This window comes from Hemitrygon akajei, chromosome 2 (genome assembly GCF_048418815.1).
Source record: "Hemitrygon akajei chromosome 2, sHemAka1.3, whole genome shotgun sequence".
Taxonomy (NCBI): Eukaryota; Metazoa; Chordata; class Chondrichthyes; order Myliobatiformes; family Dasyatidae; genus Hemitrygon; species Hemitrygon akajei.
In genome coordinates, this window is record NC_133125.1 from 42686101 (window position 1) to 42702669 (window position 16569).

The window sequence follows — 16569 nt, forward strand, 5'->3', positions numbered from 1 at the left end:
GTAAGTGAGACAAAAACTGGGAGGCATTGCCTCAAGATTCAAGGGAACAGATTTAGAATGGATATGAGGAGAAACTGCATTTCCCAGAGATTAGTGAATCTGTGGAATTCTCTGCCCAAAGAAGCAGTGGATGCTACCTCATTAAATAAATTTAAGACATAGATTTTCGTGTAACAAGCGAATTAAATATTATGGGGGAAAGGCAGGAAGGTGGGTTCAAAGTTCAAGCTTTTATTTAAATCGAAGTGCATATATGTCACCGTATACAATCCTGAGATTCATTTTCTTGCAGGCATTTACAGTAAATACAAGAAACATAGTAAAATCAGTGAAAGATTGTACTCAACAAGGCAGACAAACAGCCAATGTGAAAAAGATGACCATTTGCAAATACAAAAAGAAAGAGTAAAAAGAATAATAAGTCAATGAATATTGAGAACATGAGATGAAGAGTGAGTACATAGTTTGTGAGAACAGTTCAGTGATGGGGCAAGTGAAGTTATCCTGTCTGGTTCAAGAGCCTAATGATTGAGAGGTAATAACTGTTCCTGACCCTGGTGGTGTGGGTCCTGAGGCTTCTGTACCACCTTCCTGATGGCAGCAGTGAGAAGCGAGCATGTCCTGGGTTGGGGATAGAGTTCCTGCTGATGGGTGCTGCTTTCCTGCAACAACACTTTGTGTAGATGTGCTCAATGGTGGGGAGGGCTTTACTTATGATGGACTGGGCCGGCTCCGCTACTTTTTGTAGGATTCTCTGTTCAAGGACATCAGTGTTTCCATACCAAGCTGTGATGCGACCAGCCAATATGCTCTCCACCACACATCTAGAGAAGTTTGTTGAAGTTTTACCTGACATGCCAAATCATCGCAAACTTCTAAGAAAGCAGAGGTGCTGTCGTGCTTTCTTCGTAATGGCACTTACACGCTGGACCCAGGAGAGATCCTCTGAAATGATAACACTGACCCTCTCCACCTCTGATCCCCCTGATGAGGACTGGCTCATGGACCTCTGGTCTCCTCCTCCTGAAGTCAATAATCACCTCCTTGTTCTTACTGACATTGGAGTTATACTTGGCCTCGCAGTCAGAAATGTAAAGTGAGTAGATCGGGGGCTAGGCACACAGCCTTATGGTGCACTAGTGGTGATGGAGATCATGGAGCAGATGTTGCCAATCCACTGGGTCTACACATGAGGAAATAGAGGATCCAGTTACACAAGGAGATATTGCGGCCAAAGTCTTGAGGATTATTTATTAGTCTTGAGGAGATGATGGTACTGAATGCCGAGCTGTAGTCAATGAAGAGCATCCTGAAGTTTGCATCTTTGCTTTCCAGATGTTCCAGGGTTGAGTGAGGAGCCAATGAAATGGCATCTGCTGTTGACCTGTTGTGATAGAAACATAGAAAACCTACAGAACAATACAGGCATTTCAGCCCACAAAGCTGTGCCAAACATGACCCTACCTTAGAACTATCTAGGTTTTACCCGTAGCCCTCTATTTTTCTAAGCTCCATGTAGCCATCCAGGAGTCTCTTAAAAGACCCTATCGTTTCTGCCTCCACCAGCAGCCCATTCCACGCACTCACCACTCTCTGCGTAAAAAATAAATAAATAAAAATAAAAAATTAATCCTGACATCTCCTCTGTACCTACTTCGAAGCATCTTAAAACTATGCCCTCTTGTGCTAGCCATTTCAGCCCTGGGGAAAAGCCTCTGACTATCCACACGATCAATGCCTCTCATTATCTTGAACACCTCTATCAGGTCACCTCTCATCCTCCGTCGCTCCAAGGAGAAAAGGCCGAGTTCACTCAACCTGTTCTCACAGGACATGCGCCCCAATCCAGGCAACATCCTGGTGTGGCACAGGGGCCACGCTGGCATCAGTACTGCTCTCTCATATTCAAGCTGGGTTGTGTTTGTCTGCAGTCTTGCTCTTGCCAGTAACTTTCATGAATGTAAGCACTTGGGCTATATATATTATTTTGTGTGACTGTGTGTTTGCTGCTATCTTATATGTGCCTTGTGTTGTGTATGGCTGTGGATACTGTGTTTTGCACCTTGGCTGTATCATAGGTATTCATGATCAAATGACAATTAAACTTAAGAACAATCTGTTTATTCTCTCTTCATACACCAAACCCACTATCCCAGCAATCAAATCAATCAGCTGAATCTTCATTGCATTCCCTCTTTTGTGAATATACCTTCCCAGTGTTATTCCAGATGCAGTGTCACAAGTGCTGAATATAATTTGAGTAAGGCATCCCTACTCTAGAATTGAAATTATTCTGCAGCAAAGATCAGCATACTGTTTGCTTTCCTTATTGTTGACGTGCCACACTGAATACGGCTTATATTTATCAAATAGAAAATCATCCAATTGCATTTGCCATTAATTTGTGGGCGTGGCTGGCGGCCAAGACTCCATCTCTGTGAAGATGGCACGGGCGAGACTTAGCGATGCTTCGCAGGCAGCAAAGCTACTAACAATTCTATGAAATGTACTTTTTCAGGACTATGATCACTGCAATCTGCAGCTTATAGTTTCCCACTGGGCGGTGTGCTTTTGAACCGTCTGCATGATCTGGCGTTCTTGTGGTATTCTGAAATGTTTGGCAAACTGGGCTCTCGAGAATACAGATATGGCCGCAGTGGCCAGACTTGGGGCTGGACTGAATTGACAGGGCCCGGGCCCGAGAGCTGATAGTGAACTGGTGCTTGGCCAATTTAAGCGCTGAGCCAGATTAAAAAGATTCAGGAATCAAGGCCAAGGGTGGAGGATGAACAGGTGTTCATCTCCCTACTGCAGGAAGTTCTACTCACCTCAGTACTGAACTGACACTGCGGCTGTGGCCTGCAGCCACTGGTATCCTGGGCCGCCTGCAGCGCTGTAAATTTACTTTCTGTGGATTGTTTGCTTTTTTTAAAAAATCCTTTGCATGATTTGTTCTTTTTCACACATTGGATGTATGACTGTGCCGGGGAGTTTTTCATGAATTCTGTTGCTTTTCTTTGTTTTGTGGCTATCTGCAAGAAGATAAACCTCCAGATTACTTATGTAATACATATTAATAAGTCTACTTTAAACTTAGAAAAGACAGCTGCATGCCCAGTTTTAGAATATGTCCTTTCAGATATCAGAAGTTTGTTTATATATAATATTAAGAGCAAATACTAGTCTCGGTAGTTTTTGAAGTTAAAACCTTAATTTTAGCTTTTTAAATTTTTCACAGCCAAAAGCCAGTGATTGAACAGCAAAAGTGCAGAAGTTCAACGCAAAGATCCATGAACAAAACGTAGGGAGAGGGGTATACATTTTACATTTCTCACTCTGCTCCCTCTAAGCTGTGCAGCCATGCAGGAACCAGAATATTCCCCTGCACAGTTTTCAGCCAGTAAAAACATCCTGCTCAGTGCAATGGTTGGCCCACACAGCTGGTAGCCTCCAAACCTGATGGTATGAATATCAGTATTTCCTATTGGTTTAAAAAAATTCCCTCTGCTTCCCCTCTATTCTTCACTCTGACCTCTTACCTCTTCCCATCTGCTTCTCACCTCATCCTTTCCTCCTCCTTTCCTATCTCCTATGGTCCACTCTCATCTCCTACCAAATTCCTTCCTCTCCAGCCCTTTACCTTTCTCACCACCTGGCTTCACCTACCCCCTTCTAGCTATCCTCCTTCCTGTCCCCTCCCATGTTTTTTATTGTGCCATCTTCCCCCTCCCTTCTAGTTCTGAAGAAGATTTTGGGCCCAAAGTGTTGACTATTTATTTATTTCCGTGGATCTGAGTTCCTCCAGCTTTCCGTGTGTGTTACTGCAGGTGCAGCAGCCTGACTTGCATTCCAGATCCAAGATTAGATGAGATTGTTTAATGTCATTTCCAGTACACAGGTGTAAAGAAGAATGAAATAATTGGTACTCTGGATCAGATGCTGAAGGAGAAAAAAAGGCAGAATAAGATGAAGAACACAATAAAATTATTTAAGGTAGTTTATATACAACATACTTAAGCACATCACCCCTAATGGGGCATAAGCTGCCGACAGCAGCTTACCAAAGTCCTCTGCCCTGAGCCAGTATTTTAATTTAGTCCCAGGTGTAACCCATCTTCGAAGATCCTTCCTCTCCGAGGAATAAGGACTTTGGAGCTTCTGTTGGCATTTCTGTAACTCTGAGTTTTTAAACGGAATGAGATCGCCAGACCCATGCCCAACCTTCCTCCTTTCACAGTCGGACTTGGGACTGTCCATGGCAGAGTTAGGTTATATGCAAAGATTCATTGTATGTTTATAAACTGACACTAGGCACAGGAGTGTCTGTACATAAGGCAACTGACAGGAAATGAGTAAGTTGAGAGGTGTGGCAGGGTGGGTTAGTGGGTGGAGGTGTTGATCAGTCTTACTGCTTGGGGAAAGTAACTGTTTTTGAGTCTGGTGGTCCTGGCATGGATGCTACATAGCCTCCTTCTTGATGGGAGTGGGGCAACAGTCCGTGCGCAGGGTGGGTGGAATTTTTCATGATGTAACTGGCCCTTTTCCAGCTCCTTTCTATATATATATGTCTTTGATGGTGGATAGGCTGCTGCAGATGATGCATTGGGCAGTTTTGACTACCCGTTGAGGAGCCTCCCTGTCTGCCCCAGTGCCGTTTCCGTACCATGCAGCAATGCAGCATGTTAGGATGCTTTCTACTGTGCATATGTAGAATGGTGCAAGTATAGATGTGCATAGTCCAGATCTCCTCAGCCTCTTCAGAAAGCAGAGTCGTTGGTGAGCTTTCCTGATTCTGTGGAATGTGGTCTGGGCCCATTAGAGTTTATGTGATGTGCACTCCCAGGAGTCTGAAACTTCTCACAGTTTCCACTGCGGTGCCGCTAATGTGAAGAGGGGTGCGAGTTCTCCTGAAGTCCATGACCATCTCCTTTGTCTTGTTGACATTGAGGAAGAGGCTATTTGCCTGACAGAAGGCCTCGAGTTCTTCCACCTGCTCGCTGTAGATCGTCTCATTGTTGTTGGTCCTGAGCCCCACAGATGCCATGTCATCGGCCAACTTGACGATGTGATTGCTCAGATGTTTGGCTGTGCGGTCGTGTGTGAGCCGAGTGTAGAGCAGTGGGCTCGGTATACAGCCCTGGGGCAGTGGGGGCACCTGTGTTGAGGATGATGGGGAGGGAGGAGCTGTTGTGCATCCTGACTATCTGAGGTCTGTTGGTTAACAATTCCAACACCCTGCTGCACAGTGGTGTATTTAGACCGAGAAGTAGGAGTTTGTTCAAGGTCTTTGGGACAATGGTGCTGAATGCTGAATTGAAATCCAGAAATAGCATTCTGAGATACGTGTCCTTGTTTTTGAGGTGTGTCAGGGCCAGATGTATGCTATGGTATCTGTCATATTGTGAGATTTGGGAGAGGTTTGTGTGTGGGTGGTGGAGGAAGAAAATCTTTTAATAAAAATGCTGGGCATGGTTATATATGAACTGTACTAACTGACGTGACTAGCAAACCTTTAAAAAAAAATCTTTTATCTAGCATCACCAGTATTCCGGATAAAAACACTAATATCCATGTTAATTACTAATGTAACATAGGGAGATATTTTGTGAAGGTTTTATCTTTCTCTGTTTTCAACAGGCGTTCATTTACATTATGCATTCATGCTTAAATGCTATGTTTAAGTATGGTGATAGGATCTAATTACTGTGCAGTCAGTGCTGTAAATCTGGTTCATTTCAAAATCTTTGCAAATGAATTGCTAAGCAGCTCTTGGCTCCGTGTCTAGATGCACAGTTTGGTATATTTAATGTTCTAACCCAAGAGTGTGAAAATAAATTCACAGGTTGCAGAGAGACCTCTCACGGATTAGATATGAAATTAAGTGGGATTCAGTCTAATTGGATTGATTGTTGATTGCTTAATAGGATGGAAGAACTGCTGAAGATCTTGCTAGAGCTGAACAGCACGAACAAGTTGCCAGCTTGCTTGCCAGGCTTAAAAAGGTAATGCACGTATACGAGTCCAGGATCTTGACGATGGGCATATGTTAACACACGGTTCGAGGGCCACACGGTGGCTTGTATTACACTCTCCCACATGAACGGATTCCTGTGAAATGGTCAGGCAATTCAACTAAAGTTCCAGTTTGGAAGTAAAATTTCTGGTGCTGTTTAAGCAGTTGGTCTTCCTGGGTTTTTATGGGGGGTGGGATGGGTAAATATAATGTTTATAAGAGAAAACAGACTTTTAGATATGACCATCGGTAGAAACAGTGAAGTCCTGAGCTCAGCAGTATTGTAACTATAGTGCCAGCTCTGAGTACAAGTGGATTCCTCTAGCTGTTTTATCATTCATTTATATTAGCTGTTACCTCAGTTATATTTACCCACCTCAGTGTCACATTCCTTACGCAAGAAAATTCATTTAGCTATGACAGTGTAAGGTAGGAGGACTAAACTTTGCTGAATTGTAATTCAGCTTCTCTTGTTTGTTAGCAATTTACTACCATAACCACGTACAAGAGTGGAGTCAAATTAGCTGAAGCAGTCACAGCCTTGTCCCTGGCAGGCTATCCAATTCTGCCCTTGTCCAGCCAGAACTAGGTTTCATTAATTGGGGACCAGTCTCTCATGATTATTAATGACATTAACACTATTTACCATTGCATTAACTTTTTAATAATCTGACCAAAGTGTCAAAGCTAACCAACTGTACAGTATTTACTGAACGACATTGCAGGATTACAGTTACAAGTGGTTTTGCAGTAGAGGTGTTACGATAACATCTTGCCTCTCACTAGGCAATGTGCTGAAGACTTCCTTAATTGCCATTAGCTGCCTACTATGCATTCGCCAGATTATTTTATCAGGTGATAAATGTTGCTGATTAGGTGACCACCAAGGAAACCACACACAGATTTAATTTGGGACTGCAATGCTATTTACAAGGAAAGTTTTCTGACCATTGATTGAAATTCAGAGGCTTGAGACTTCCATTCCCAACTATCCTGCTGGTAAACGTACAGTCTATAGAATCTAAAATTGAAGACCTCAAGAGCAAGCTTGCTATACCAGAGGGACATCAAGGACTGCTTTGTACTTAGCTTCATGGAAACATGGTTCACACCAGCCATTTTGGATGTGGCACTGCAGCTCAATGGCTTCACCATTCTCCTCAAGGATAGGACAGCTCAGTCTCTCAAACACAGAGGAGGGTGGAGTATGGTTGATCAATTCATCGCAGTGCACAAACATGGCGGTAAGATCTCAGTCCTGCTCACCCAACCTGGAACATCTAGCAGTCAAATGCTGTTCATTTTATTTGTCAAAGGAGTTTTCAGCCATCATCCTGGTAGAGGTGTACATTCCACCTCGGGCCAATGTCAAGCAGCAACTGGAGGAGCTGAGCAGCATGATCAGGCACGAAACTCCACACCCTGATGCCTACCCCATCACTGTGGGAGATTTCAACCAGGCCAGCTTGAAGAAGACTCTGAACAACTACCAGCAGCACGTCACTGTGCCATCCCGTGCCCACACTTTGGAAGGTCCAATCCCCTGGCTGTACTTCTACTCCAGGTAGAGACTAAAGACTGCAGCACCAGTGACAAGGACAAGAAAGTATGGTCAAGGGAGGTGGAAGAGTGCTTACAGGACTGCTTTGAGTCAGATAACTGGACAGTATTCAGAGATTCATCTTCGAGTGTGAGTGAATACTTCATCAAGACCTGTGTGGATGAGTGTGTGCCTTTGAGAATATACCGAATATACCCAAATCAAAAGCTAGGGATGAACCAGGAGGTTCATAGTCTGCTGGGGGCCAGATCTGTGGCATTTAAGATGGGTGATCTAGAACTATACAAGAAGTCCACGTACGACCTGCAGAAGGCTATCAAGAGAGAAACTTAACTGCAATTGAAGTTAGAAACTGCATTGGATGCACATCAGCTCGAATAAGGTTTACAGACCATTACTTCCTACAAAGTGAAACATCATGAATAGCTGAGACGCTTCACTCCCAGATGAACTCAGCACTTTTTATACACGCTTTGAAAGGGAGAATAAAACCACATCTTTGTGAATACTTGCAGTATCTGGTGATCCTGTGATCTCTGTCACGGAGGCCGATGTCAGAGCATTTTTCCAGAGGGTGACCCCCCCACCGGCAAGGCGTCTGGCCCTGATGGCATATCTGGTGGGGCTCTGTAAATCTCACTGCTGTAGTCAGAGATTTCCACCTGTTTCAGAAGGGTGACGATCATACTGTGTCCGTGAAGAGCTGTGTGAGTTACTTCAATGGCTATCACCCAGTGACACTCACATACTGTAATCAAGTGCTTTGAGAGGTTGGTCATGACTGGACTTAACTCCTCCCTAAGCAACAACCTGGACCCACTGCAGTTTGTCTATCATCACAACATGTGTAATCTCACTGGCTCTCCGCTCGGCCTTGGATCACCTGGACAATAGTAATACTTACGCCAGGCTGCTGTTTATTGACCACAGCTCAGCATTCAACACAATCATAACCTCAGTTTTAATCAAGAAGCTCCAAAGCCTGGGCATCTGTACCTCCCTCAGCAACTGGATCCTTGACTTCTCACTGGGAGGCCTCACCTCTGCAGATCAAAAATAGAATCTCCTCCTCACTGACAGTCAACACTGGCATACCTCAAGGAAGCGTGCTTAGCCCACTGCTCTGCTCTCTCTTCTCCCACGACTGTGTGGCTCAAACACCATCTATAAATTTGCTGATGACAGAACTGTTGGTGGCAGATTTTCAGTGGTGATGAGGAAGTGTGCAGTAGGAAGATAGATCAGCTGGTAGAGTGATATTGCAGCAACAACCTTACAGTCAACGTCAGTCAGACCAAGGAATTGACTGGGATTTCAGGAAGGGGAAGTTGAGGGAACTCACACCAGTTCTCATTGAGGGATCAGCAGTGGAAAGGCTGACCAGTTTCAAGTTCCTGGGTGTCAATGTCTCTGAAGATCTATCCAGGACCCAACATATTGATGCAATTACTGAGAAGGCAGGGGAGCAGCTATATTCCATTAGGGGTTTGAGGAGAATTGGTATATCATTAAAGACACTTACAACTTTCTACCGATGTACTGTGCAGAGCATTCTAACTGGTTGCTTCACCATCTGGTGTGGAGGGGCCACTGCACAGGATCAAGAAAAAAGAACTGCAGAAGGTTGTAAACTCATCAAGCTCCGTCAAGGGCACTAGCTTCCCAACATCAAGGACATCTTCAAAAGGCGATGCGTCAAGGAGGTGGCATCCATCACCAAAGGACCCCCATCACTCAAGACATGCCCTCTTCTCATTGCGATCATCGAGGAGGTGGTGCTGAAGAGACAGACTCAATGCTTCAGGAACAGCTTCTTGCCTTCCATCATCAGATTTCTCAATGGGCAATAAATCCATGAAAACTACCTCACCATTTTTCTCATATTTTGCCCTACTTATTTAATTTATTTTTATATATACTTTATATTGTATTTTATAGTTTTTATTACTATGTATTGCAGTGAACTGAAAAATAGCAAATTTCATGACATATGCCGGTGATATTAAACCTGATTCTGATTCCTTCATAAATCATTCAATTATTTATTTTGTCTAAAATGTGATATTGATGCTGTTCCACTGGATAATTCTTTCTCCCTCTTTCTCGCATGGGAGTTTGTTCTGCTGTGAAGAAGCAATTAAAATGGAAAGATTCAGCTGCAGTATCTGTAACCATAACCACTGTAACTAAAACAAATACGTGAAAGCCACATAATAAAACTTTATTAGGATAGGATCACAATAGGGTTTTTTAAATTAGAATTTAACTCAAATTTCAAGTATTCTAAAGGCACCTTTCCCAAGAAAGAGGGCGGTAGATACCATGCCACTGAGCGTCTGTCGTTTTGTTAGCACCCTTCTTGAGGATCATGCCAATGCAGTGGCAAGCTACATTTCAAACCATGAAGTGTTCTACTACTCTAATTTGTGCTGTATTGATGACTGCAGGTGGAGTTCGGTACACTAGAGAATCGAGCTTTTCAAATCGGCCTGCTGTGCACAGTAAATCAGAACCATTCAGCTTTAGTGGAAGGGTGCAGGCGAAGAGGATGGGATAAGGCGGATGAGTGAGGGAGGGGGGGAGGTGGAGCCAGTAATAAACTGGTCTAACATACCAGTACAAAAATGGGTAACGCTTGCTTTGTGTCCCCAGTAAGAAATTTGTGGGTGGCCATAATATTTTAAAATTGCTGGTGAAAGAGTGCTGAGAGGGTGGTTAAGTGAAGAGGTGGAAGCTCTGAAGTGAGAGACTGAAGGAAGATTTGGTTTGGGAGTTGATGGTTTGCAATGAGTGTTCAAGATTAACTACGAGCAACACGCGTGTGTGACACATGTAAGCATGTGTATGCACACACATGGTAAGTCTATGCAACAAAGCGTGGACTTCCTGGGCCAGGCCTCACTCTGGTAGCTAGTGTGCAGCAGCCATCCTATATTGAAAGGATTTTTGTACAGGCATCTTCCCCTTAGAAATTGAGCAGGTCATCCTCGATCCTGAGGAGAGGCAGACGGGTCATCTCTGAACTGGAAGAGCTACCAAAGTTACTGGTAATCACACAATAACTGCACACACCGACTGAATTATTAGTCACTCAAAACAAAATAAAGATTTCAGGCTTCCTAGTCCACATTACTGGGATTCTTTCAAACTAAATTAAGAAATATGAAAATTCAAAAAGTTATTTTTAATTTTAGTGACTTTTTTAAAAAAGCAATGTATACATATATACATTGTATAAAATATTAGACTGAAAACTTTTAGGAAGCATCTTATTTTTCATTTTGTCCTTGGCACACAATGCAATTGAATCTTAACCATCTTAATTTGAATTCCAGAATATCAAAAGAATGTCCTTACGTGAGTACCATAATAGCTGTAGCATCTCTCAGAGCAATTCACCATCAAATGCTTTTGAACTGTTCTGTAGTGCAAGCAATTATACCGACAGTGTTGTCCCACAAATAGCTATGAGAAAAAATGGCTAATGAATCTGTTTTACAGTATGAATGTTGGCCAAAGCACTGGCAATTCATTAATGTGTGTGCTGTGGGATATTTTCATTTGTGCGCACAGATGCAACTTTGATTTAACATTCTCTGCAAACCACACTTAAAGAAAAACATTAAACATTTTTCTCTTTGGAGCTGCTAATTCACACCTTTTGTTAGAACCTCTTTCAGCAAAATGTTTACTGACTGGAGCATTCTCAGGCTTTTGCAATCTGCCTGTGTGCGGTCAGAAGAGATTTCACTCCCTCTACTGGTGACATTTATATTGCTGGCTGGTGTGCACTTGCCTCAGGGAAGACATAAACAAACACATGATCGTGCTCTTGTAAGGATTTTAGTACCGTACTTCAGAAAGTGTTTCGCTTATTGAGGTCCATATCTATATTTTGGAATTTCTTCATTCACTAATTTTGATGTTCTCATCGCCTCATTTTTGCTATTTCAATAATGTTGCTGACTTTAGTGAAGCATGCTAGACTTTAAAATGAACAGGTTAACCAGTCACTAAAACTAGCACCTTCACTGTAATCTCTGACTGTAATATCAATCAATGGATTTCTTCTAATTGTGTTCTGTGCTTCACTTCAGGATACCCACAGAGGGATTTTCATTCAGCAGCTTCGGCCTTCTCAGAATTCCCAAGTCCGAATGAAGCTCAAGCTATTTGGGCATTCGGGTTCAGGAAAAACAGCACTTGTGGAATCTCTGAAGTGTGGACTCCTACGGAGTTTCTTCAGGAGACGCAGACCAAGACTATCCTCGACCAACTCAACGCGGTATCCCCCTTCCCCATCATCATCAAAACCAACAGGTATCGTAAATCTGAGCCCAAAGTCTGAAAGTCTGCCATGATAAAAGTGATTCCTTTTAGGGTAAAAGCACAGTCTGCCTTATTTCTGCATTCTCATTCTGAAATAACCATCAGTTAAGACAGCTGTTTTGCAAATCATTATGTGATTGGTCAACTTTGAGTATCGTCTTACTTCACATTTTAAAATTGCACCAATAATCTAGGCAAGGTTGCTGCCATATGATAGTGTTCTTGATTTTGACAGAGGATTGAAGCTTCAGCTTTCTAAATAGATTTATCCGTTTGGTTAGCTTGTGATGTTCTAGGTCTTCTCCATTTGTATGTGTGGTCTTATCCATATTGTGCATTCTATCAGAAACAGCTCAAAGGGGAGCAGATGCAGAACTCCAAAGATGTACCTTAAAAGCTAAGACTTAGTCAAGATCATCTAAACTACCTTAATGTATCTGTCATTTGTGAACAGTTTGTGTGAATGTTGGAGAGAAAAAAAAACAGGATTCCAGTCTGGCTGTCTGTGGATAATGTTTGCTTATAAGTGTGCAAAAGTACTGTGGCGTTCACAGTTTGACACAGTGGGAAATGTATCACTTTCTACTTTGGCTGAGATGGTTGTGTTGTATCCGTTGTTAATTGTCCTGAAAACTGGGAATAAGAGTAGTTAACACAAATTAAATTCAGTAATCAGAATAGTGTGCCTTGAAGTTGTGCTTTGAACATTTTTTTTTAGTACAGCTGGTATTCTGTGGAGATTCACAAAAGTAAGTGAGAGAGAGTTATAGGAGGATTTTTTTTAATAACTAAAAGTATATTTGCCTTTCAGTCATAAGCTCTTTTGAAGTGATTTTTTTTTATTGCACCTTGATGCTTAGTTCTACTGTCATAAGAATTGCAAAAGGAGTGTCCTTATGTGGGCTGATAAAGTAGTTGTTTGTGTATTTATGTGTAGTTATGTACACTCCTATTTTAAGAGAAACGGGAGAGCGGTTGGGATGGGAATTTCACTTACTGGTTACAATCTCAAATAGAATTGAGTTTATTATCACTGTCTTATGTGAAATTTGGGGTTTTGTGGTAGCAGTACAGTGTTAAGACCTAAAGTTACCATAAATTTTTAAAAAGTTGAATATTGCCAGGAGAAAAAGTAAGTGTTATGTTCATGGACCATTCAGAAATCTGTTGGCAGAGGGGAAAAAGCCATTTTTGAACTGTTTCTAATATTTTAGCCTAGTATCAGTCTTTTATATTTGTGTTTTTATTTTGACTTTTTTTTTCTTGTTTCTGAAGAAAATTCCCCACCTTTTGGGGAATGGTTCCATGGGCACTGCCTTCAATGGTTCCTCACCCCAAGCGGTCACTTTCTGCATACAGCCAGTGTTTGTAACTATTTAGTTTCCAGCAGGCTTCACAATCGGATCCGAACCTGTTTGTGATTACAATCACAAACAATGTATACTTTCAACGAGTTCCTGGTAAGGAAAAAAAGCGAGGTTTGTCTCCTCGTAACCTCGAATCCATCTGTTACACTATAGCACCACCTTTGTTGTTTTAGATGAACTAACATGGCATGAAACGTGGAACTACGATTTTTTTTTTCTGGTCTAGGAGATGCACGTGTTCTTGATGCCATCAGGAGTGAGGGGGAAATTTTACCAGAAACTACAAAAGCTCTTTAGCAGCTGTCCTTTATTTAATTTTCAGGAATGAGGGTGAGGAGGAAGAGCTAATTGATGCAAATGCTCAGTACAGGTGGTTTATCTGCTAATAGACAACAGAAAGTAAAGCTGGCCAGGCAATTTTTTTATATATATATACTGTTTAACTGCAAAAGTGGCACACTGGCATCCATGAGTCAAGTTTTCACTGTTATGGTTGTGTAGTCTGACTCTCTCATCCCAACTAAAGATATGTAAATCCATTAATAAAGACAATAAGATAAAGAAACAGCAAACCACCAGCTTACAGTTAGATGCTAAATATAGTCAAGCAAAAAACAAATTATGATTAAAATTTTGAGTTAGTTTATTTTGTAGGAAGGTTTCTCACGATATCTCATTCTCAAGTTAATTTTACAGTATTTCTCAAGGACGTGTATTCTTAACTTAAGTATGCTGCTTTTAAGTTGCATTTACAGTGACACCGTTTTAATATGGATTCTGCGATCTAACTTCTGATCTTGCTGCTAATTCATTCTTCCTTCTCCTGGCAGTAAATTCACAGAAGCAGCTTTAAAGGTTTGTCACTGGCGTAACGCTATCAAATCTACCACTGGAAGTGCCAGAAATCATCTTGTGTCGCAAATGTAATTTTTGGAACTGTGGAGTTTGCCGTCTTTGCTGTAGCCAGATCAGCCCTGCAAACTGCTGCACTCGATGCTGCTTTCTCATGTCAGAGACTCTTACGTAAAATGGTATAAATAGATGAGATTTATCCAAGTGAGATGGCACCTCATCCTGTCCATTGCCATCCTTTGTTGATATCCTGATCTTGCTGACATGCTCTTGCACCCGTCCCATGTGCTTAAATTTAAAATCCTTGCCCTTAATCATAAGTCTTTTCTGTGCATTACCTTTAGAGATCTTCCTCCACCTAATCCTCCTTCCCACCCTGAACAATCCAGTCGTTTGATTCCGACTTTTCATCCTACCTTCTCTCTCCCACACACCGTGACTGTGCCGGCTGCTGTGGTCTCGCGGACAGAAACCGTGAAAACCTCTACCTCCATCTCTAATTTTAATATTTAAAATGGCTGGAGGGTCGGGGTTAATGGCATGTGAGGAGGGTTATGTCGGAGAGAAGGATGAGATTGATCTTAGTGCTGGTTAAATTGTGGCATGACGTTATGATAATTGCTGTGCAGCTAACCAGGTAACTACAGTCAAGTTATTTTACACTATTGTAACTAAGTTCAAGGAAGCTTGCAGACCAAACTGATAATGTCATTCAGCACATCGGGTATATTTTTCTCTATCAGTAGTCGAACTATTTGTCTCCTCAGAGAGTCAGCCGTCACAACTTAAATTTGGATGTTGGCATTCTCTATCCTGAGAAGCTTTTTAGAACATCCTTCTGAATTACTTTGTCCCAGCAAAGGTATTTTGAACTTTCAGAGGTGTCTCTCATTATCGATATGTAATCCAATGGAAACATTGTCAGACTCAACATATTGAAGTAAATCATGGCATTGTACCTATTGAAATTGTATTCCATCATCTGCTGTTGCCTTTGAAATTAAGAGTATAAAAATCTGTTGTACATTGAGTTTGGGAGACTTGACCGAATGGTGCCTTGAAGGTACAATAACTTGCTGAAAAATAAAACAGAGGATGAATGAATAACATGACTTTTTTTTAAATCAGAATGTGGAAAGAACTGAAAGATATTCACAGAAGCAATATATTTGATACGTATTGCCCTAGGCAGAAATTCAAGATGATTGCCTGGGATTCTGTAGATTCAGTCTGAAATTAAAACTGGAAAGCTGACAAGATAGTATCTGGCCCACACCAGGCACTAAAGCAAATTATTAAGATGGTTCTGACTGCCCAGTGAGGGCTGCGTTCTGTTCTGAGCCAAGTATGGCCAGGAACGCGTCCCCACTTTATTAACTTCATAACATTTTGGAAGTGTACATCTTTTGTTAGATACTGATTTAGAGAATACTTGCCAGTTAAATTGATAGGCCACATTATTTGATTGAACTGTCTCTTTTAAGTTTCAGTGAGTATTTCCAATCTCTACCCTGGCTGTGAAAATGTCAGTGTAAGGAGCAGGAGTATGATGTTTGAACCCAGCTTAACCAAAGGTGTGCTCCAAGCTTTTGTTTCACCCACGCACAATCTTCACTATGCAACTGATGACCAGAGCACTAAAGCAATTGACATACAACATGCTAATATTAATGGTAAGAAGTGCCTGCTTTAATACAGCAGTGAAAACTTTCAATTCCAGAGCTTTTAGCTGGCTGCTTGCTTACAGTTTTGCGTTTATTAAACATAAAAATGCCTTTCTAATATAGTTATTTGACAATGATATTGGAGGACTAGCAAACCCTTCTTAATAAGAATTGGGTTGCATCAACTGTGCCTACTTAAGAAATAATACTTAGTTCATTTGTGTTTTCTGTATTTGGCTGCCATTTGAGCTTCTCTGGAACTTTCATAGCTGTGTAACAATTTTTGCTTAAATTTTTGTGACTAATTTTTAAGTAGAGTATATGCAACTGTTAACTTTAGATGTTTGTGAAATGTTATTAAGCATCTCCATATGATTGCATATTCACCCCTCTTTTTTTAGGTGTTGGTGATTTTAATGTCTGGGAGTTCTCTGGCAATCCTGCCTACTATTGTTGTTACGATTATTTTGCAACAAATGATCCGACTGCAATCCACTTGGTGCTTTTCAGTCTGGAGGAGCCATATGAGATGCAGTTGAATCAGGTGACGTTCTGGCTCAATTTCCTCAAAGCTCTTATTCCAGTGGAAGAACCTATAGGTAAGATATAAACCATGTGCTATTTAGAGGTCTGGCACATCAGCCAAACAGGATTATTATTTGAATTTGCAGAAGTGTGTGGGCACAATGACTGATCCTCAGCTGACAGCGCTTCAGCCTGCGATTGGGAACCCTAGTCTTCTAATCCAAGGGCATCTGCTGGCTTTTCAGAAAAATATCTAGA

General features: G+C 41.7%; 1 protein-coding gene across 3 annotated transcripts in view; it reads left to right on the forward strand.

Annotated features, from left to right (window-relative positions):
• dapk1 (death-associated protein kinase 1) overlaps positions 1–16569 on the forward strand; it is a 187305-nt gene that overhangs the window by 129631 nt on the left and 41105 nt on the right. For all 3 annotated transcript variants that reach the window (XM_073071198.1, XM_073071192.1, XM_073071207.1), the window contains exons 19-22: positions 5925–6002; positions 11672–11894; positions 15607–15795; positions 16188–16385. In XM_073071198.1, the coding sequence (XP_072927299.1) occupies positions 5925–6002; positions 11672–11894; positions 15607–15795; positions 16188–16385 (688 nt within the window). The remainder of the gene's footprint in view (positions 1–5924; positions 6003–11671; positions 11895–15606; positions 15796–16187; positions 16386–16569) is intronic.